Below are 22724 nucleotides of genomic sequence, written 5' to 3' on the forward strand. Positions count from 1 at the left end.
AAGGGGCTGAATAATTTTGCACGCCCAATTTTTTAGTTTTTGATTTGTTAAAAAAGTTTGAAATATCCAATAAATGTCGTTCCACTTCATGATTGTGTCCCACTTGTTGTTGATTCTTCACAAAAAAATACAGTTTTATATCTTTATGTTTGAAGCCTGAAATGTGGCAAAAGGTCGCAAAGTTCAAGGGGGCCGAATACTTTCGCAAGGCACTATAAATTAAGAGGGGGGTGGAGGAATATTAACAGGAATGGTCTATCGTGTATCAACCCTTTGATATGTCACAATAACGATACAAATTAATCAACAGGAATGGTCTATGGTGTTTTGATCCCTTGAAGAAGGAGTTCACAGTCCTAGTCAGCTTAGACCCTGTGCTGATGGGGTCTAAGCCAGTTACTATTAGCGGACATAAGAGTGCACCTATCTTAAAATGTACACAGTTAAAATGCTTTATACTCAGTTTACAATACACTTTGAGTAGAGTACTTCAATCCATCAGTTGATAGGTCCTACTGAGTTATTAGGTTCTGCAACATCAGAGCCCAAATTGTCTTTGCTGTTTTTATCCACACACTGTTTCGATGACTAATTTGATAAAAGGGTAATTACACTGAGATAGATGTTCTCCCCCATTCTGACACCCCGGCGACGGGCTTGTGGTAGAATTGAGTGTCTTGATGCCAAAACCAATTAATCACACCCTCTTTATCTACAGCTGAGAGAGCGAGAGAAAGAGAGAGAGAGAGTTCATTATCAAATGAAACCAGAGGCCTCCTGTATGAAACTGCCCTGACCCTCTCCTCTGCCACAACAACCATGGTTATAGCAGACCCGGACCAAGTCGCAGCTGATCAATCCAAGTCTGTCTCGGCAGCTTGCAAGGGGTTCGAGCCATTGCTGCGTCTTCAGTACAACGCCGTGTCAGTGTAAGTGCACCAATGCTGATAGGTTTAGCCTAAACTGTTATAAGGTGTAATGCATATTACACGTCATTATCAGGCTTTGAAAAAAAATGCATGTAACAGCTCCATAGCAACACTCAACATCAACACAGAGTGTTGCTGTGACATTTTTTTCAAATAATAAAATAAACATTGATGATCATCACATTACATATTAAGAGTTTATTTCCCAAATGTTATATCCACCAATTTTTCACATGTATGTTTTTTCATCAGAAACTATTATTGCTTACCTTCATGTGTGTGTGTGTGTGTGTGTGTGTGTAAAATATGACCTTTCTCCGATGTTTTATTCATAGACTTTAGATGTGTATGAAATGGTGTTCTGTTGCAAAACGCTATATATCTATTGTGTAGCTGGAATGTAATTTCGTATCCTGTATGTTTGACTGTGATATGTGGTTATTTTACTGGGCTACAGTATCTTAACATGAATGCATTTAATGTAAGTTGCTCTGAATCAGACCATCTGCTTAATGCATAAAAGGTCCAAACTAAATGATTTTACATACAGATCTCAAATTACTTGATTGAAAAACGTTTAGATATTGACGTCACAAAGGTATCGTACATGTCTTTATTAAAAATGTAGCTATTTGATACATTTGACTGTAAAACCTGGCAGTCTACTTATTTCTCTGAGAGTGAGACATATTGCATTTAGCAAAAAACATGGTTATTTGTCTATCTGAAATGAAGTTACCAACATTTCTGAAAACGGATATATAGCGTTTTGGAATTAGACTCTTAATTTCTAGAGAAAGCAACATTTGCCACTGAGGCGTTTACTGACCAACACATTAAAATAACATGTGATACGCACTGGCATGCCGCACTAAGTGGCAGAATCCTACAAATGGTGACAACACAAGCTCAACTTCCTCCAAAGAGCGCGCTGTAGACACAGACCGCAGATAAGAGATTTTGGGATGAAGAGCTGAGACGAATGTTAGACTACTGCATTCCTTTCCTCTTCACTCTAGTCTAGACACATTTGGAATTTCCCCTGAGATTCTACTGATATAACAAGTGTGCTTTGCCTTCCACTTTTCCGCTCCCCATTTCCTGCGCGCTTGGTGCGTTGATTAGCGAAGAGAAGCCCATGCAGACTACATTCTTTCGAAATGACACAATGGTCATACACTTTGTAGACAAAGTCTGATAAAAAATTCTGAACATAATGTAATTCGTTGACAGGTCCCATGTGAAATATACTGTTATACTGTTATTTCGTGGGCAAATCTAGACGATCACTTTTGGTACAGGCGCCGTCCACAACGCTTTAATTGTCGTTCCTCAATTCTATCACTAGAGAGCGATCTGACACATTTTTCAAATGGCAAAAAATCTTAATTGCGTTGAAATCACTCGCAGTCTCTTGCCCTGCGGACCGCTTGCTTCTTCAGCCGGTATATGACTGTGTGCGTCCCCCTATCACGCGCAAGCAGGTCTGCGGATCGCGTCCCTTCCTCCCTCTGCGCGCAGGATGGAACCGAAGATAACCGAATCGGACCCTCCATCATATCGCAACGGAATCACCAAGGTTCTGCAGTACGGGGAATTCACGACCACGGGCAACCGAAAGGTGAGGTACGCGGTGAGTTTAACGGAGAGGGACCTCACCATTCAGAAGATCACGTCAACACCTGCGGGACGGACCAAGGTGGTTTTCAACTTGAGGGACTGTGTCGGCTGCCGGGCTTTCAGCGCAGATGACAACGCGGACGCGGGAGCGTACTTCTCGGTCTATTTCTACCCTTTTAAAAGACGATGGATGAGCTCTGGGGTGGCCAGGCAACGTGTCGAGCAGTGCTTTCGGGTGGCCCTGTTCCAGGACCCACGCGCCAACCTGGAGGAGGCAGAGAAATGGGCTGGCACCATCCGGGAGAGCTCTGTTCGTCAGCAACATTTGAGAAATCGTGAGCAAGTCATTAATTAAATTAGTTAACCATATAGTATCGTATAATTTTCTCATAAGCGGTTGAAAGTGCTGTGTGTGCTTATCGCATTCATGTTATTTATTAAGTCGGTATACCTGTCTAGTGCACATTATTTAGTCATAGACAAAGGGTTGTTTTTGCGTAATCTAGTCTATTGCTGTGGAGCAAGTTCCGCACTTTCTTATCCGTGTCATCTGTCTCAGGCTATTCTATTACCTTTTAAAACTAATTTCCGTAAATGAATAAAACAATAGGACTGGTCAGACAGACTCAAATTACAAATGTTGACTAAGCAACCTTTAACAGCCCAAAGTAACAACAAAACAGCATCTAGAATAACAATAGCCTAACCCCCTCAAACTCAACTCCAGTTCCTCTGCTTTTTACGTTTTTTTATTTATACCTGGGAATTAATTATCAGATACAACAGAACCAGCAGGTCCAGACTTCGTAGGGTGAGAGTTGAATACCCCTGGCCTAATAGAGAAATACTAACAGAGAAAAAAACATCTAGATCAGGATTTCCCAACATGCTTCTCTCCTTGTTTTTACCCTAAACTGGTACACCTGATTCAATTAGTCAAAGGCTTGATGATTAGTTGACTAATTGAATCAGGTGTTTAGGGTTAAAACTAAAATGTGAAATGTCTGGGGGAGGGTTGAGAAATCCTGATCTAGACCAGGGCTGCCTAACCCTCTTCCTGGAGATCTACTGTCCTGTAGGTTTTCAGTCCAACCCTCTTCCTGGAGGTCTACTGTCCTGTAGGTTTTCAGTCCAACCCGAATTAAGCATCTCTGATTCAGTCTTGTTGAGCAGCTAATTAGTAGAATCAGGTGTTTTAAATTAGGGTTGGACTGAAAACCCACAGGAGGGTAGATCTTCAGGAAGAGGGTTGGACTGAAAACCTACAGGGCAGTAGATCTCCAGGATCAGGGTTGGGCAGCCCTGGTCTTGGCAACAGGCCTACTAAAGGTATGAGTGCTAAGGGATATAAGTCTATAATTACTCTAGTGGGAAAATGCACTTTAATTGGAAGGTTCAGAAACGAGGGTCAACCCACGTCATTGTCTCTTACCTTGTAGACATGGTAACAATGCAGGGAACCAATAAAATATTGATCCGTTCAGAAGGAAAGTGCTTTGTAAGTCTATAGTCATCCAATCACACTAACTTAACAGATGAAGGTAGCCTATAAACCGAGATGATGGGAATTCTTTAGAGAGGTTTTGTCAAAGGATGTGAGCTATTGAAATTCCTCAGCAAAGTGAGGCATTTCTATTTACGCAATGCATGAATATATGCCTGTGTGCCGTGACATCTAGTGGTGGGGGAGCGGTGGGCTGCTGCACAATCTAACTACAACTGTTCAAACTGTCCAATGATCAAGCTGTCCAATGATCAAGCTGTCCAATGATCAAGCTGTCCAAGAAGCAAGATAGTGGAGTGATGAGCTAGAAGTCAACTTGGCAAGATACTGTACTATGGATATTATAGTTCCCTTTGAAACTTGACAATGATATCGCCTCAACGTTGACACAACCATTTTATTACCATAAAACAACATACCATTTTAGGGAGCCGTATCGCCTGTTCATCTGCCTGTAAATCAACATATCCCGCGGCACCCATGTCATTACAGTGCATCTGTAGCGTGAAATGGAACTGAGTCCCAAATGGCACCCTTTTGCATGGGCTCCAGTCAAAAGTAGTGCACTGTGTAGGGAATGGGGCACCAGTTGGGACACAGTGCGGATAAATTAATAAGACAGGCATCATTGTCCCATATCTCAAGGGCCTCTCCTTTCAGCAACAAAGCAGGTCACTTCCAGCACACTCAATACCATTACTAATATCTTACCCAGTGGCCCCTTCGACAAACCAGATCCACTGCATGGACAACAGCATGCATTTACAATAGACATTTAGAGATTTGGGGTATAGTAATGAACATGGTGTAATCATACAACATAGCATATTAAATGTTATTTAATACTAGGATGACAGCATATTGGTATTATATAGACATCGTTTCACACATTGATATTCTATTGGAGTTGACTAGGTGTTATTGGATATTATCGATCCTGGATGAAACAGATCAATATACCACGGACTTCCACTGCTACAGAATTATATTTTATTCCCAATGCTAAGGGGCATGGTTTAGCTTCTAGTTATTGTTTTTTTTTCTAGGAAAATAGGTAGCATTGAGTTTTCTGTGTTCATACATCTGTTCCTCTGCTTCAAAAGCAGAAGAGAAAGAGGGAGATGGAAAGTCGTGTGTGTTTTTTTCGCTCGGAGGCCCCAGCAGTGAGACAGCAGTCCTTTCGCTGAGGACTCTTGTCGGATGTTCTCCAAGATGAGCCTTGACGTGCTGTCAAGACCTCTGACTAAGCCCATCTCTCTCTCTCTCTCTCTCACTCACTCACTCACTCACTCACTCACTCACTCACTCACTCACTCACTCACTCACTCACTCACTCACTCACTCACTCACTCACTCACTCACTCACTCTCACACTCACTCTCACACACACACACACCTCTCTCTGGGGCGTTCCCTGTTTAGACCCATGGGCTCACAGCAGCTTAGTGTTTCAGGCCACTCAGTGAAGATTATTGAAGTAAAAAGAGGAATTACAACACACTCACACAAGCTGGACGGAAAATCAGCTAAATGTCATTGTCACTCAATAATGTTGATAGGAATTTGGATCTGTTTTTTCTCAATGTACAGCACATTGAATGAGATTTGAATTACATCTGTATAGCAATGAAAAGAAAGTGAATGTCCTTGTCCGTTTATGGCATGCTGTGTTCTTTTCGTGTTCTCTATTCGGCTAATGACACAACAATGCTTCAATCACATTTCAACGAAGACCAAGTCCAATTTTATTTGTCACATACACATGGTTAACAGATGTTAATGCGAGTGTAGCGAAATGCTTGTCTATTACCATCTATGAGAAGGGCAGTCTCTCACTATGTGGTTGTGGGTTTTTCACAATGGGTATCCATCTTCCTCTACACACAGCTTTATCTGTAAGGTATCATGGCTATAATCTGCTGTTATGTTACGTTGCATGTTTACAGACCATGTACTGTAAGGCATGTAAGCTGCAAGTCTTTAGTTAAATCTGAGTGATAGTTTAATTCTATCAAATGCGAAAGTCTTGTCAGTTATAGGTTATAAAAATATGTAAAGTTTTTACTTCAGTCGTTTGTTTTATTTCAACACAACAATCTCACCCCACTGCCGAAGTTACCCAGGAGACACCACTCAAGAGGAGAATGACAGCCAGTGGGTGGTTAGATCCTCTCCGCTCCTCTCTCTCACTTTGTCTCGCGCTGACTTTACGATCTATGTATCTTTCTCTCCTGTCTCTCTCTCTCTCCATCTGCATCTGTGCCATTCTATCTGTCCTTCTTTATCTTTCCCTCATCTCACTCTCCTTCTCTTTCCCCTTTTTCTCTCCCCCATCTTTCTCCCAATCTCTGAATCCCTTTCGCTATCCTCTCTCTTTCTCCCCCTCTCTCTCAATGTCTCTCTCTCTCGCTCTCTCTCTCTCTCTCTCTGAGAACAAATCACCACACTAGGCATCTCCTCCCTAGACACCCTTTGTGGTCGGTCTGGTTTGAGTCTCAACTCAGCCAGGATCTGCTTACTCGCTCGAACACACTGCCACGCTGTTGTGTACAAGACTATTCTATTTGTGTTTGTCTTGGTGAGGTACCATCAGACGCATTTAGGTTGGTGAGGTTCATGTAGGCATACAAAGACGATTTCAGGATCGATATGAAAAAAATATATATGATGGGGGAACTAAAACAGCCTACACAAGACACATCTGATTTGTATCTTACCAGCACAAATACAGACAGTTAAGCTAACTACATTTAGTGGATGTGCTAGCCTATGGCAAATCCATTCAATATTAAGGCTAGGCTTTAACATCGTATCACAATATTTTTGAAAGTATTCAATGTTTCTGAGTAATACACGTTCTAAATATGGTTTATGACCAGTGCATGGCCCTAGGATGGCATCAAATTAATTTAAGTGGTTTTAATAGGCTTTCTCCGTTCTGATGGTTTAATGCTCAACAAAACATGGACAAAACTTTTTTGTAAAACTTTTGTTTATTTAGCATTTTATCAAAATGTAATTATAGACGGTATTGTAAAAATCTTTACCGGTATGTGGATACATAACGGTATTACCAGCATTCACGGTATATCGCCCAGTCTTTCTCCATATTATACTTAAGATATGTGTTATGGCTGCTAGTGGCCAAATGGGTGATGATAACCTATAATCCAGAAATCCTTTCATGTGGAAACGGGCTTTTCTCGTGATGGGGGTTGGTCCAGATTTAGTACTACCTACACCTGACGTGTAGGAATGCATTAATAGGTACATGCAATAATTAAGCATGACTTGGCTTGCTACCATTGTACTATTTAAGAGTCTGTTGGCGTTGAGCTTATCATGGTAGGTTATGTACCTACCGTATTATGTACTAACTCAGGAATTCTTGAAAGTCGGGACAATCCTTGTCTGGCAGGCAAGCTTTCTTTTTATAGTTGGAAAATATTTGATTTTGTTTTTATTATTTGAGCTTAAAAATTACATTTAGGGGAATTTTATACGGGGGGAGTTTTTTCTTTTGTAATTTTCTAAATATTTTCAATATTATTCAATTCCATGTGTTGCTCAATGCCCGGAAATGCCCTTGTCCGGAGCAAAGGCTCCCAATTTAAAACTCTCAAAGTGTTTACAATTCTAAAATGTGTAATAAGGAATATTAACTGAAAAGGATATTGTGTAGTTTCTTGCAATAGCCCTCTCTGACTTTAAACAAAATGTATTTCAAAACTAGGATTCCTAAAAAAGTGTCTGGAGATTTGGTCAATTCAATTAATCATGAATGAGCAGGGTCAGCTCTACCATGAGGACCCCTTGTTCATGTCCTCATTACATGTAGTGCAACAGGACAAATCATGGTCTGTAAAGCTTTCTGCTTTTGATAGATTTAAACGAACAATATTGAAATCGCCATTGTTACAACCATAAACTGTCAGCTCCATCTGCCCGATGGATTAAGATAGGATATGAATTTTGTTGCAACTTTTTGCAAATTTTGATGCAAATCCAAAAATATATAACATCGAAGTGCTGAAAGATCTGATGAAATGGTTATATTTTTTAGTGTTTTCAAATGAATAATTTATATATTTTACAAATATTTGTATTGAAGTAGTTTTTTTTTTATAGGCAAAAATATGTATTTTGAGTATTTGTTGTTAACTCCATCAGTGGCTTGTCAACTTCATCATGGATGGCTAATCGACCTTAAGATCCATATTTTTGTCATTATAAATATAAAAAATATATATTTGAATCACTTTTCTGCAACATATGCTTAAACTATTGACGTATTTGCCGTGCTAGATCCAATGGAAAATGTTTGCTTTCTAAATGTTGTTTTATGTTCTGAATCTAAAAGAACATGCCAAAAAGAAAAAAAAAAAAAACTGGAGCGTGATATAGTGCTAGAAAACAAAAATACGTCTGGAGATTTGTATTACATATTTGAATAATCTATTGTTAAAATGAATCATATCAAGGCCTTTAAACACTTGGACAATAAATGTAAAAATCAAAGGCCTTTTAATGGTCTTTGACAAATCCAGTTAGTTGCATTTTATGAGAAAAAAAAATAGAATCAGGGGGTTGTTCCTTTACATTGTATGATAGCTGATACCTTGGTCATTCAAAATATACAGTACCAGTCAAAAGTTTGGACACACCTACTCATTCAAGGGTTTTTATTTATTTTTACTATTTTCTACTTTGTAGAATAATAGTGAAGACATCAAAACTACGAAATAACACATATGAAATCGTGTAGTAACCAAACAAGTGCTATTCAAATCCAAATATATTTTATATTTGAGTTTCTTCAAAGTAGCCACCCTTTGCCTTGATGTGAGCTTTGCACACTCTTGGCATTCTCCCAACCAGCTTCGTGAGGTAGTCACCTGGAATGCATTTCAATTAACAGGTGTGCCTTGTTAAAAATTAATTTGTGGAATTTCTTTCCTTAATGCATTTGAGCCAATCAGTTGTGTTGTGACAAGGTGGGGGTTGTATACAGAAGATTGACATATTTGGTAAAAGACCAAGTCCATATTATGGCAAGAACAGCTCAAATAAGCAAAGAGAAACGACAGTCCATCATTACTTTAAGACATGAAGGTCAGTCAATACGGAAAACTTCAAGAACTTTTCAAGTTTCTTCAAGTGCAGTCGCAAAAACCATCAAGAGCTATGATGAAAATGGCTCTCATGATGACCACCACAGGAAAGGAAGACCCATTGTTACCTCTGCTGCAGAGGATAAGTTCATTAGAGTTATCAGCCTCAGAAATTGCAGCACAAATAAATGCTTCAGAGTTCAAGTAACAGACACATCAACATTAACTGTTCAGAGGAGACTGTGTGAATAAGGCCTTCATGGTTGAATTTCTGCAAAGAAACCACTACTGAAGGACACCAATAAGAAGAATATACTTGCTTGGGCCAAGAAACACAAGCAATGGACATTAGATTGGTGGAAATCTGTCCTTTCGTCTGATGAGTCCAAATTTGAGATTTTTGGTTCCAATCGCTGTGTCTTTATGAGACGCAGAGTAGGTGAATGGATGATCTCCGTATGTGTGGTTCCCACCGTGAAGCATGTAGGAGGAGGTGTGATGGTATGGGGGCGCTTTGCTGTTGAAACTGTCTGATTTATTTAGAATTCAATGCACATTAAACTAGCATGGCTACCACAGCATTCTGCAGCAATACGCTATCCCATCTGGTTTGTGCTTAGTGGGACCATCATTTGTTTTTCAACAGGACAATAACCCAACACACCTCCAGGCTGTGCAAGGGCTATTTGACCAAGAAGGAGAGTGATGGAGTGCTGCATCAGATGACCTGGCCTCCACATTCACCTGACCTCAACTCAGTTGAGATGGTTTGGGATGAGTTGGACCACAGAGTGAAGGAAAAGCAGCCAACAAGTGCTCAGTATATGTGGGAACTCCTTCAAGACTGTTGGAAAAGCATTCCAGGTGATGCTGGTTGAGAGAATGCCAAGAGTGTGCAAAGCTGTCATCAAGGCAAACGGTTGCTACTTTGAAGAATATAAAATATATTTGGTTTGTTTAACACTTTTTTGGTTACTACATGATTCCATATGAGTTATTCCTTGTTTGGATGTCTTCACTACTATTTTACAATGTAGAAAATAGTACAATTAAAGAAAAACCCTTAAATGAATGGGTATGTCCAAACCTTTGACTGGTACGGTATATTTCAAATGTTGTTAAAATTTAGAAAAACATTTGAAGAAAAAGCAGAGATTGTGTCTTTCAATAATACCTGAACTGACAGTATCATATAACTGACAATATAATGTACCAGGGTAGTTTCATTTGGTTGAATTTAGGTCAAACTACTATTGTCATGAAGGCACATAGACACCTTGTATGAGTTGTGTCGAGAAAACCAGGTTTTAAAGGTGCAATCCCAGTCAATACCATTTCTTCGGGTCAAAACAAGCCGATATAAACATCTGTACTACGACCTGAATGTAACATACGTTGTAGTAAACTGTTTGCTATGAAACTGTGACGTCTGGCCCGGGACCATAAAGTGGCTGAGCCAAAGTGTTAAAAGGTGGCGGATGAGGTCCTTTTAAAAGCCTCTTAAGGAAGACATCTTTACTTCCTCCCTACTTTTAAAGTCACCACGGATCTAACTAACAGTCAGATAGATGAAAGCGAGCACGCCACTGCGTTGTTTACACCACTAATCATGTTAGATCAGGGATTACTCCAAGGAAGGGAGGAAAGATGCATGTTCAAACATTGTTAGAAGTGAGCCTGAGTAAGTGAGGTGGGGGAAAGAGATAGCATGATAGCAAACCCCACCCCCCTCCCCCTGGCCCCCTATCCTCTCCCCCTAGACAGAACTCCCAAATTACAGAGTGAGAGACACAATGAGAGAGAGAGACACATTGAGAGAGACAGACGCACGAGAGACAGAGGAGGGAGAATGGCCGCATCAGGTATTCATAACCACATAGACTGCAGACAGAAATACATATTGGGCCCAGGCAAGTGTATAAAACACCTGGCACACTGCCTTCCCTTCCTTCCTATAAAGATGGTTTGGCCACCTCGGGCTCATTCAACCGCAATTAACGCTGTGTCATACCTCCCCAGTCTCCACAAATAGAGAACTTGAGCTACAGTCAAAGTAGCGACATTAGAATAAGTAGCTAATGCATAATTCAAAGAATGTTTTCGTTGGAAGTTCACCCGAAAGTCAAGGAAGTTCAACTGTGAGTCGTCAGTCTTTCACTCCCTGATATGAGCATCATCGCTCAGGGGTGAACTTTCCCCTAGGTACAGATCTCGGATCAGCTTCCTCTCCCCCAATCCTGACCTTAACCATCTGAGGGAAAACTGACCCAAGATCAGTGTGTCTAGGGGAAACTTCACCCTACACCAACATCTTCTATAGTCAATTGAAGCTGTAAGCCACCCAGTTCAGATTCGAGGAAAAGCGAGTGTTAGCTAATAAATAAACAAATGCTCCGTCTTCCATGTCTTAACGAGAACAGACACTTCACTGAGTCGCAAGCGAGATCTATCACGCAATACTGTGCAAGTTTGCTATTCTAAGATGCTGTCCTAAGCCGAGACCAGAAAAATACTCTTTTATGGGGGTTTTCTCCCTTCCCTTTCATTTCAACTGGAATTTCCTGTGGCGAATAGCAGAGCAGTGATTATTTCATTAAAGTTCAGGATAAAATTGTTCACTCTTACATTTTGAAGTCTACAGATGAGACATTTCTTAATCACCGCACTAGTGAATTCAGTTGAAATGTCACTCAGACAGCAAGCGTTCCTTTGGAATTGTTTGGTTTACCACTGTCAAGATGGTATAAAATACAGTTTTATATCTTTATGTTTGAAGCCTGAAATGTGGCAAAAGGTCGCAAAGTTCAAGGGGGCTGAATACTTTCGCAAGGCACTGTAACAACCGGACTATAGTTTTATAGTAGTCTGCTACCACTACATGTCGCAACCATAGGATGTTGAGAATTAAGAGATTGACCTTTAATGAGGATGACACGATTATGACCTTTTAAGGGCATGGCAAGTTTTGTTGTAACTTTATCCGCCCCCACACTACTGTGTTACCTCAGTGCCCACTGGGCATGCTCAGATGTGATTGTTAAAGGGAGAACACAGATCTGTTCAGAGCTCCAACCACAACAGGCCAAAACCAGATTGCTATTTTTTCTCTCTCTGTTTGGGTGTGTGCTTTGTTGGTTTCGTTTAGATGTGGCAATGAGCCAGTGTCGTTTAGCTGATAATGGGTTATACTGGATGTTCCCCGATTTGACCAGGAAAACCTCCAAACCCTAGTTATAGGCTGTAGGATACTAGGGCTATACTATGACTAGGGCCAAGAGCTTTCGTGGTCAGGTCAGCTAGAGACCAGTTTCACCTGGAAAAACTCCTCACCCTAACCATTGCATCTTGCTGACAAGCAAGACCGTAGGTGGAAGTGGTACTCTCAACCACAGCCAGTTTATAATGAAGGAATGTTTAGGAATGGGTAGGTTGGCTAAAAGGGAGTGTCAATGGGTCGAGACAAGACAGGCCTTGCGGGTAATGATGATGCAAAAACACAGCATGGTTGGGGCCCTTTCCAGCGGGGTTGGCACAGGTCCATGCCAAATGATTTATGAGGGAACTGCCCCGGGGCCTCATTTATAAACCGTGCTTATTTTTCATGCAAAAGTTGGCGTTTATAATAAATTGACTTGATGTGAGAATGTGCTCACCACAAACTCTAGACCACGCGTACACACATCTTATTTTTCATGCAAAAGTTGGCGTTTTAAATAAATTGACTTGATGTGAGAATGTGCTCACCTCGCCACAAACTCCAGATCACGCGTACACACATCTGCGAGTGGTTGAAATATTGTATTGCAAGCTGGCAAGTAAGTATTTTGTGCAAATGGGGGATATGATGAAAATTGTATTCATAAAAAAACGGAAGAGTCTGCAAAGCTGTCATCAAGGCAAAGGGTGGCTACTTTGAAGAATCTCAAATATAAAATGTATTTTGATTTGTTTAACACTTTTTTTTGGTTACTACATGATTCCATATGTTATTTCATAGCTGTGATGTCTTCATTATTATTCTACAATGTAGAAAATAGTAAAAAAAAATTAAGAAAAAAAGCCTTGAATGAATGGGTATGTCCAAACTTTTGACTGGTACTGTATATTTCAAATGTTGTTCATATTTAGAAAACGATTTCAAGAAAAAGTAGAGATTGTCCCGTCTTTCAATAATCCCTAAACTGACAGGATCATATAACTGGCTATATAACGTACCAGTGTAGGTTCCTTTGTTTGAATTTAGTAATGAGTAGGTGTGTCAACTTTTGACTGGTTCTGTAATTTGACAGTATGGGTAGGCTCCAGTATTGCTGTGTGATGGGAGCGTAATATCATTGTCTGTTTAATCTCAGAGCCTACCAAGGCAGGACATAGAACCCCAATAGTCTATTGATAAACAAAATAGTGAACAACAATTCATCTAGGGGTGAGGGCTGTAGCATTTAGCCTACTTTTTTAAATTGTTTGAATATGCAATTAGTCTTGCATAATGTGTGAGTTGTGCGGACAAGCAGCATGCATGTTTAGCTTGAAAAAGTCACTGTAAAATATCAACAACTCCCAATATTTTTGTACGTGCACAGGCTTTTCAGAAATGGAGCATGCAGACATTTTGTGTGAAATTTACTCAAAGGTTACGAATGAGGACCCTGCCAACTCCGTCCTCCCAGAACTTCATAACTTGTTAAGAAAGGGTCCACATTTCATGAGAACAAGACCCATCAGGCAAATACATCCGATAAACATCCAATTTGGTTGATATTAAAGTGGTAACAAACGTAAATTCAACTTGGAATGAATCGAAAACACTATTGTTGGTATGTGGTTAGAATTTGAGTTAGAATGAGACATGAAAAACAGTGTTGCTTTTTAAAAATATTTTTTTTAGCAAATTCATGATGTTGACCATGTTGATTCAACCTACATTTTGTGTGAGGGTGTGTTTTTTTTTTAGATGGAAGTGTATTTGGGCCGCTACAAAGCTTTATCTATGCTGATCAAAGATATAGACAATTTCAACGATTTTGCTGAGTTACAGTTCATATAATGAAATCAGTCAATTGAAATAAATTCATTATGCCGTAATCTATGGATTTCACATGACTGGGCAGGGGTGCAGCCTGGGGTGGGCCTGGGAGGGCATAGTCCCACTCAATTGGCAGCCAGGACCAGCCAATCAGAATACGCTTTCCCCCATAAAAAAAAAAACACATTTTAAAGTGGCCTTTTATTGTCCCCAGCACAAGGTGCACCTGTGTAAGGATGCTTTTTAATCAGCTTCGTGATATGCCACTTCTGTCAGGGGGGATGGATTATCTTGTCAAAGGAGAAATGCTCATTAATAGGGATGTAAACTAATGTGGGCACAAAATTTGAGGGAAATACGCTTTTTGTGCATACAGAATATTTCTGGGATCTTTTATTTCAGCTCACGAAACACAGAGCAAACACTTTTACATGTTGAGTTGATATTTTTGTTTGGTATACGTCAAGCAAAGTAGGAAGCCTATCTAGGTACAATAGGCCATGTTAACTGAGACCATGTGTTATCAAACACACAAGAAAACATGATGTCACTTTTTAACTGCCTTGTGACAAGGCACCTATAGTAGACACACCCCATTCCATCTAACTTAGTCAAAGTCCCATGACCAAACTCCACAGATACCACAGATCTACAGTACTGGTAGGTGGGGTTTCATAACCTAACCTGTGTTGTCAGAGGCTTGCATCCCTAATGGCATTCTATTCCCTACTCAAAAGTAGTGCACTACTATAAAGGGAATAGGGTGCGATTTGGGACACACTCATAGTCTGCAATGCACTGTTTACAGTAGTACAGATATGGTAACTATGATAGGTGGTGTTTCCTAACTTGTGTAGTCTGCGATATATGTTGACAGTAGCTCCAGTAGACGTGGGGTCGTCTAGAAAAACACATCCTGCCAATTAGGTTTGATGTTGGTGGATGACCTCATCCAGGGAGCATCCAAAACACTGTCCTTGTGCTCCACCCATAGCAAGTCATTCATCATCTGTCAAACTTGTTTATCTCGCTTTCCAATCCTCCGTGACTAAAATACTTTAATTTCCCAGAATGGTTTAGCTAGAGAGGGCTGATGCAGAAAGTTAATAATTGGCAAAGAAGCCCCGAGTCATAGCTCTGAGTGTTTGTCTAATCAGTATATTCTGAGGATTAATGGTAGACATAAGGGACAGGAGTTTTTCCTGACTACCAATGTGACCTGAACAAGAAAAACTCTGGGCCCTAGTTATAGGGCCTGGTCATGGAACATGGTCAGGAAAAACTCCTGACCTTAATAATAGTAAGATCAAGCTTCTCCCTCCATTTCATATTGCTGTAACGAAAGAGAAGAGAAGTCACAGATAGACTCAATCGGGTTTATTACAAGTTGCAACAGGGACACAACACCCAGCACAGAAGTAGAGAAAATATCTAACTGGCCTCTTGGAGACGGGCCCTTTATGTCCTAATCCGACAGCGCCAAATGTTCTGGAAACGCCAGCCCGAGAGGCTTGTAAGGAAGTAAAACCCAAAAGTCAATGACTGGCTGCTGCTACAGAATCACACATCAGTGTGTCCTCGATCCTTGTACCTCCAGTCTGGCGTCAATCCCTATCCACAGACATGAGAATAACCCATAAACATTCAGTATCATGTCGAGCGACCGTCAAACCCGCACCTCGAGTAAAACACTGGAAATCATGTATGTTACAGAAAGGGGAAAATATGTAATTATGCTAAACATTGTGTTAAACAACACTGAATATGAACTTTAAACATTGTACAGGATTCTGTGTTAATGGGATTTTCTGCCAAGGTTATGAAAATTAGAGGGTCTAACATCTGTCATAACCTCTGTCCACGCATCCTCTCTGTTGTAGGTGTGCTTTACAGTGAGGTGCACCGTCCCTGCAGCGTCATGCTACTGGTGAACCCCCACAGTGGGAAGGGCCAGGCCCTCAGCCTCTTCACCGGACACGTCCAACGCATGCTTAACGAGGCCGGGGTCCCACACACACTGGTCATCACGGGTGAGTTTAGCGTACTGTACGTGCATATATACGCGCATGCATGCGTGGAACGCGCGCGCACACACGCATATAGGTACACAGGGCAAGCACACACACACACACACACACAGGGCAAGCACGCACGCACGCACGCACACACACACACACAAGTCATCTCTGCTGAGTAAATGCGTGTGCATACACTGACACACAGCTTATCGCAGGTCAATATCCTGCACTAACACCTGCAATTACAGGTCAATGAATAACTCGACTGTCAAAGAGCTGCACTACCAGCACCACACACACACACACACTAACTCTCAGCCGCTTGGCAGACTGGACAAACAAAACAGAAACCATCATTCTGTGTCCCTCCTCTCCAATTGGCAATGTCCCACAAAGCAAAGCAGCTAATGGCAGTCTCTCTCAAGCTGACCCTCCCTCTTTCTCTCCCCCCTCTCCCTCCCCCATTATAAATCCTCTGGCTGTTTTCATCGCTAGCTGGCAGTCATTAATCTACTGCTGGCACATATGTATGTATGTAGATCCATTATGTAATATGTTATGTTTACACACAAACCTCTGTAAATCTGTATCCCCATGATTTGATGTTGTGGACCCTATTGATGGGCTAATTGTGTGTGTGTGTGTGTGTGTGTGTGTTTAGATGTCATTTATAAGCCACATTGATGGGGTAATCATTATAATATGTGTTGCCACAGTCTGGGGACATTGGATTGATAATGTCCTGGTTTTGCTTTGGGCTTCTGGTTCAAAGCTTATCAGATGAGTCATATCCATTAGGGCACACCGTAGTGAACCGCTTTGCAAATGAAAAATAAATGTTTGTTGTTGGACAAGTTTAGGCAGTCCCCTACTATGTTTTAGTAAATTTTCTACCATTTGGTTCCCTAATGAACATGATCCCGATGTAGCTTTTGAAGCCCTACATTTCAGCCCTAGTTTTAGGTTATTGAGTTTCTCTCCCTCTCTCTGTTCTTAAATCACTGCAGTGTCAGAGAGCAGGCAAGAAAATGAATCCCTTTCCCAAAACTGAGAGAGCATTTCTCTGAACGCATTCTGAAATGCTATGTATGTAAAAGCACATTATTTCTGAGACCAGTCAGTTAGTTCCCCATTGAAGAGAGCCCTTGTTCTAGTCCTATGCAGAAGGATGGGTGATCTAACTTGCCAGATACAAGGGTAGATCATCTCTGACTTTAGAATATCTCTAGGACATTGTCCATTGGGATGTCGTCATCCTTCTCCATGATCAGCCACAGCTCGGAGACGCTGGGTTTGATTCAAGTCTAACCTGTAATAGCCAGGTAGTCACCGTACAGGTAGATGCCAACACTAAGACGAAAGGTTATGCAGGCGTTAGTTTGCAAACAAAGATTCTGCATCACCATTGCTACACCTTTGAACACTACAGAGTCCAGCCAAGCCAAGCTGTACTGGGCTGGACTGGTTATCCGTTCACTGGAACCATGCTGAAAAGTTCAATGTGAAAAGCTCTGGTTGCTAATCCAGTAAGGCAGGGCCAGAGCTGTGCTAGCCTAGCGGACGGTTAGCATGGGGACGCTAATAAGCGAGGACAGGCCCATTATTGGAGCCCTGGCTGTGTTTGGTGCCAGTGGGAAGGGAAGGATGAGGTCACTGCCAAGAGGGAGACGGGGCAACTGGTCATGGAGGACGCTTGGCACGAGGGTCTCAAAAGATCTCTGTTTCTCTCTTGCTCTCAATCTTTCCCTCGCTCTTAGCTATCTCCCACTTCCTTTCCCAGTGACAGCCTTTCCAGTGAGATACGTGCAGTTGTGACCCATCTACCATCAGTGCTAGATGTGGTGGTTTTGGAACAGAACAGTAAAAGCCCATCATATAGCCTGTGGCCCGGAAACTAGATAGTAGAAAAAGCCAGTGTTGACTATTAAGAGTCAGTCAGTTTGAGACCTAGGAGAATCGGTTGCGGGATAACTTCCAGTGCCATTGTAACCTAGCTGTGGTTGGTTTTCAAAACAGTGAGTTCTACAGCCTTTGACCTGTTCTCTATGACTGGTTCACAGGGGGGAGAGCGTGCGGTGAGGCGGTGGTTCTAGTGGTTCTACATCCCTCAGGCTGTCCCTGTCCCTGGGTGCTGACTAAGCTGCCACAGCGTGTCCTCCAGCTCCCAAACGGGTTGACTTTTCTATACACACACACACACCACTGCCACTTCTGCTCCACCTCTGTTGACCCAAAGTCTCCGGTTAGACACACACTCGGCGTAGCCTTTGTGAACAGGTAGTCACCCACGCACACATGCGCACACGGCAATGAAAAGTATCCCTGCTATGTCTGTCAGTGTGCATTATGGAGCCCTGGTGTGATCCTCGTCATTCCTAGACCATTGAAAGGTCCCTTTTTAATAAAAAATAAAAAATGTCTGTCATGTCTGTGTCCTTAGCCCAGCAGTATACTGTATACACCCTAGTGTGAGATGGGTTTGGAACCTCCTTTTGTGGGAGGCAGGGTCAGTGAGAGTGTGGCTGGGAGGAGAGGGACAGGGAAAGGAGAGTGAAGCAAAGTGAGTAGGGACGAGGGGAGTGGGGACATGAAACTGCATGGTGGCATTTAGGGTTAAGCCTCGCGCTCTTTCTTTTTTTTGGAATCCGAGTCCGAATTATAGCATCTTTAGAGGGACAACAATGGCTGCCCTGAGAGACACATGTGCACGCCCACACACACAGTGCAGAGAACAGGATATTTGTCCACACACACACTGTAGAGAACAGGATAGTCGGCCAAACTCACACACACCTCCCCTCCACCCAAGGACCAGTGTAGAGCAGAAGGGAGCGGTGTAATGATTTAGTCTCGAGCCACAGAGCTGGGAAGAAGGAAGAACAATTGCTTGCAGCCCAGAGACTGAGCCGGTCAGTCAAACTACACTACAGTACTGCCCTGCACCCAGTCCCAGACCTCTACATTCTACCATCCAACCCAACACCAAAACAAACACTCGTAAAAATGACTAAAAGCATCAACTTCCCCCTCAGCTGTCTGTGTCTGTCTGTTTGCCTGTCTGTGTGTGTCTGCACTGCACCCATTCCCAGACCTCATATATTTTAACATCCAACCTCGAGCAAACACTCATATAAATGACTAAAAGCCCCCCCCCCCCCCCCCCCCCCCCACCACCACCACTTTAAACACACATATGCTACCTCCCTCCCTTTTTGCTAGCGGCTAATATCAGCTATCACCATTTACAGTAAAGGGAGTGGGTTAACAACATCTTCTCCTACTTAGCAACCAGCCAACATAGATGTTCCACCTCCACCTTAACACTGACCGGTTATCTATACACACACTGCGTTTACAGCCTCTGCGTATGCAAATGTCACGTGAGGAGACTGATGAAGGGAAAATAGATTTTCCCTGCCTGTATATACGGTTCTCAGGCCCAGCAGGAGGGTAATGAATGAAAGGTCTCTTTGTGTCTCAAATGGCACCCTATTCCCGACACAGTGCACTACTTTTGACCACAGCAATGTAGGCCGTGGTCAAAAGTAGTGCACTGTGTGGGGGATAGGGTGCCATTTGGGACGCTGACTCAGTAATTGGATGCCACCCCCCCCGAGGCCTATGCTGCAGAGGGAAATGCTCTCTACTGTTGTATCAAGACCAGCATAAAACGATACACCGAACAATCACACTACTGTATTGTAGACTACATACACGGAAAGGAAAAATAGATTGAGGGTATTGCTGTCAGTGGGTTTCAGATGCAAGGACAAACAAGCTTAACATCAAGATCTACAAGAGGGTTTCCCAACTCCGGTCCTCCAGTACCCCCAGCGTTACATATTGTTGTTGTGGCCCCGGACAAAACCACCTGAATCTACTTGTCAAGGGCTTTAAGTAGAATCAGGTGTTCTTGTCACTTGTTACTGGAGGACCGGAGTTGGGAAACACTGCTACACAGTATCTCTGTGCAAACAGACACTGCGGTCACACAGGCAGCCCAAATCTGATGTTTTTGACCAAATTAGATCAGCTATGAAAAAGATCTGACGTGATTGGTCAAAAGACCAATTAGTGGAAAAAAGATCAGAATTTGGCTGCCTGTGTAAGCACAGCCTTAGAGAGAAGCAGAGATAAGATTCCTTGGGGAAGAAAGAGAGACTTGGCTTATGCTGTTAAGCTTGAGTGGCTACAACAACAAAGAGCTCTTAGGCGGTCTGGCCTTTTATAAAGAGTGTTTTGAAGAGAGAGGAAATACGTGTGCGCTTCTCTCTGAGAGTGTGCTGCTCTTACTAACCTGGCAGGAGTGTTAGGGAAATGTAAGGGACTAAAAGGTGCGATTGAAAAGTAATGGTGATGATACAGGAAGGAGTACCAGTCACTCACTATATATAGACTACACAGGAAGTTGGTGGCACCTTAATTGGTTGGTGGCACCTCATGGTGAGGGCTGGAGGGGAATTGGTGGAATGTTATCAAATACATCAAACACATGGTTTCATCATGTGTTTGATACCATTCCATTCACTCTATTCCGGCCATTATTATGAGCCGTCCTCCCCTCAGCAGCCTCCACTGATAGACTACTGGCCCCTAAAGAAAATAAATGACAGCTCTAGGAGCCATTAGTACAGATCCACGAGCAGTTTACCCTCACCTGAGCATAACCTTAACCATACAGATAAATAACACAAAACTGACCTTTAGGTCAGTGCTAGGGAAACATCCTTCTCCTGGTGGAATGATGGATACAGTTCTAAGATCAGCTTACCCTCACCTAAGCCCAACCTTAACCATTGAGGGAGAAAGACGGAATCTGACCTTAGATCAGCATCATAAGGGACACGTAATCCTACTTCTGTTGCAATGTACAATCTGCTGATTGACCCAGTCAAATTTGATGGAGGGCCCTATAACGTAATATGGCCTTTTAATCTAATTTACAATGTGATACTGCATTTCATTAAGGTGGCATATCAACTGTCCTCTCTGCCCTAAAGACATGTGCTGCTAACCTGGTCACAGGAGGTTGGTGGCACCTTAATTGAGGGGGTAATGGTATCAAATAGATCAAATATGGTTTCCATGGGTTTGCCATTCCATTCACTCCGTTCCAGACCTCATTATGAGCCGTCCTTCCCTCACCAGCATCCACTGAGCCTGGTACTGTAGGTGGCATATCAGTTGTCCTCTACCACCAATCTCCTGTGTAGTCTACCTTCCATGTTCCCTTTTGTTTTGTTGTTCAGCTATTGTACTCACAACAGTTTGTCCCCTGAAGGGTCATACTTGCCCTTGTCATCTCAATTTTTTTTCACTTTGTCAAACCACACACCCTCTTGATTCCCAAAGGGATTGGAAAGTTAAAGGTCTCACAACTACAAAAGAGAGGGATTTTGACACTACAATAACACACAAACAGTGGTTGTACGGCCGGGCACACACTTAAACACGTGTAAATGTACTCGTCTTCCCTGTCTGTTTTCAGAGCGGCAGAACCATGCCAGGGAGTTGGTGAGAGAGGCTGACCTGTCACAGTGGGGTGCTCTAGTCATCATGTCCGGGGACGGACTGCTGTTTGAGGTGAGGTACAAGTACAATAATCCATTCCCGACAATAATTCAAATGTGCATTCTTACTTGACCTAGTAACTGTCTTGGAACTTTTAGTGCCGACATGGCATCCATTTCTCTTCTAAACCTCAAACCCCCAGTTTGCTGAGATCCGTGGTTCTGCCTGACTTTGCATATTGTTGCACAGACACCGATTTTCAGCCTATTTTTGGAGAGGATCCACTGAAAGTGCACTTTAGTTTCGACCCGGCCTTATCTTGGTCTGTGAAAGTGGCCCTAGATCTGGTGAGTCTCTGGCTGTTGGGTGACCCCTGCTCTCTGTCCCCCCGCCCCAGGTTGTGAATGGCCTGATGGAGAGAGAGGACTGGGAGGAGGCCATCCAGACCCCATTGGGCATCCTACCAGGGGGCTCCGGTAACGCCCTGGCTGCCTCTATACACCACTACTCTGGGTGGGTGACACACCAAGACTCCCATGTAGCAGTTAGTTAGCAGCAGTTAGTCCCAATAATGTACTTTGAAAATGCATGCTTCCCTCCTCCCCTTCCTTGAAGTACTCAATCTGGCATGATTACTTGTGGCAAGTAATGCATTGCTTGGATGTTTCCCATGTTGGATGTAATGCATTGCTTTGATGTTTCCCATGTTGGATGTAATGCATTGCTTTGATGTTTCCCATGTTGGATGTAATGCATTGCTTTGATGTTTCCCATGTTGGATGTAATGCATTGCTTTGATGTTTCCCATGTTGGATGTAATGCATTGCTTTGATGTTTCCCATGTTGGATGTAATGCATTGCTTTGATGTTTCCCATGTTGGATGTAATGCATTGCTTTGATGTTTCCCATGTTGGATGTAATGCATTGCTTTGATGTTTCCCATGTTGGATGTAATGCATTGCTTTGATGTTTCCCATGTTGGATGTAATGCATTGCTTTGATGT

The 22724-nt window shown here is 42.3% G+C and overlaps 1 protein-coding gene across 1 annotated transcript in view; it reads left to right on the forward strand.

Moving 5' to 3' along the window:
- The first annotated feature begins 1928 nt into the window (after positions 1 to 1928).
- The window catches only part of LOC110485951 (sphingosine kinase 1), a 29550-nt gene continuing 8754 nt past the window's right edge, over positions 1929 to 22724 (forward strand). Inside the window, exons 1-4 of the mRNA XM_021557210.2 lie at positions 1929 to 2884; positions 16071 to 16220; positions 21697 to 21791; positions 22117 to 22232. Of these exons, the coding sequence (XP_021412885.2) occupies positions 2452 to 2884; positions 16071 to 16220; positions 21697 to 21791; positions 22117 to 22232 (794 nt within the window). The 5' untranslated portion in view covers positions 1929 to 2451. The remainder of the gene's footprint in view (positions 2885 to 16070; positions 16221 to 21696; positions 21792 to 22116; positions 22233 to 22724) is intronic.

The sequence above is a fragment of the Oncorhynchus mykiss genome, chromosome 13 (genome assembly GCF_013265735.2).
Source record: "Oncorhynchus mykiss isolate Arlee chromosome 13, USDA_OmykA_1.1, whole genome shotgun sequence".
Lineage (NCBI taxonomy): Eukaryota > Metazoa > Chordata > Actinopteri > Salmoniformes > Salmonidae > Oncorhynchus > Oncorhynchus mykiss.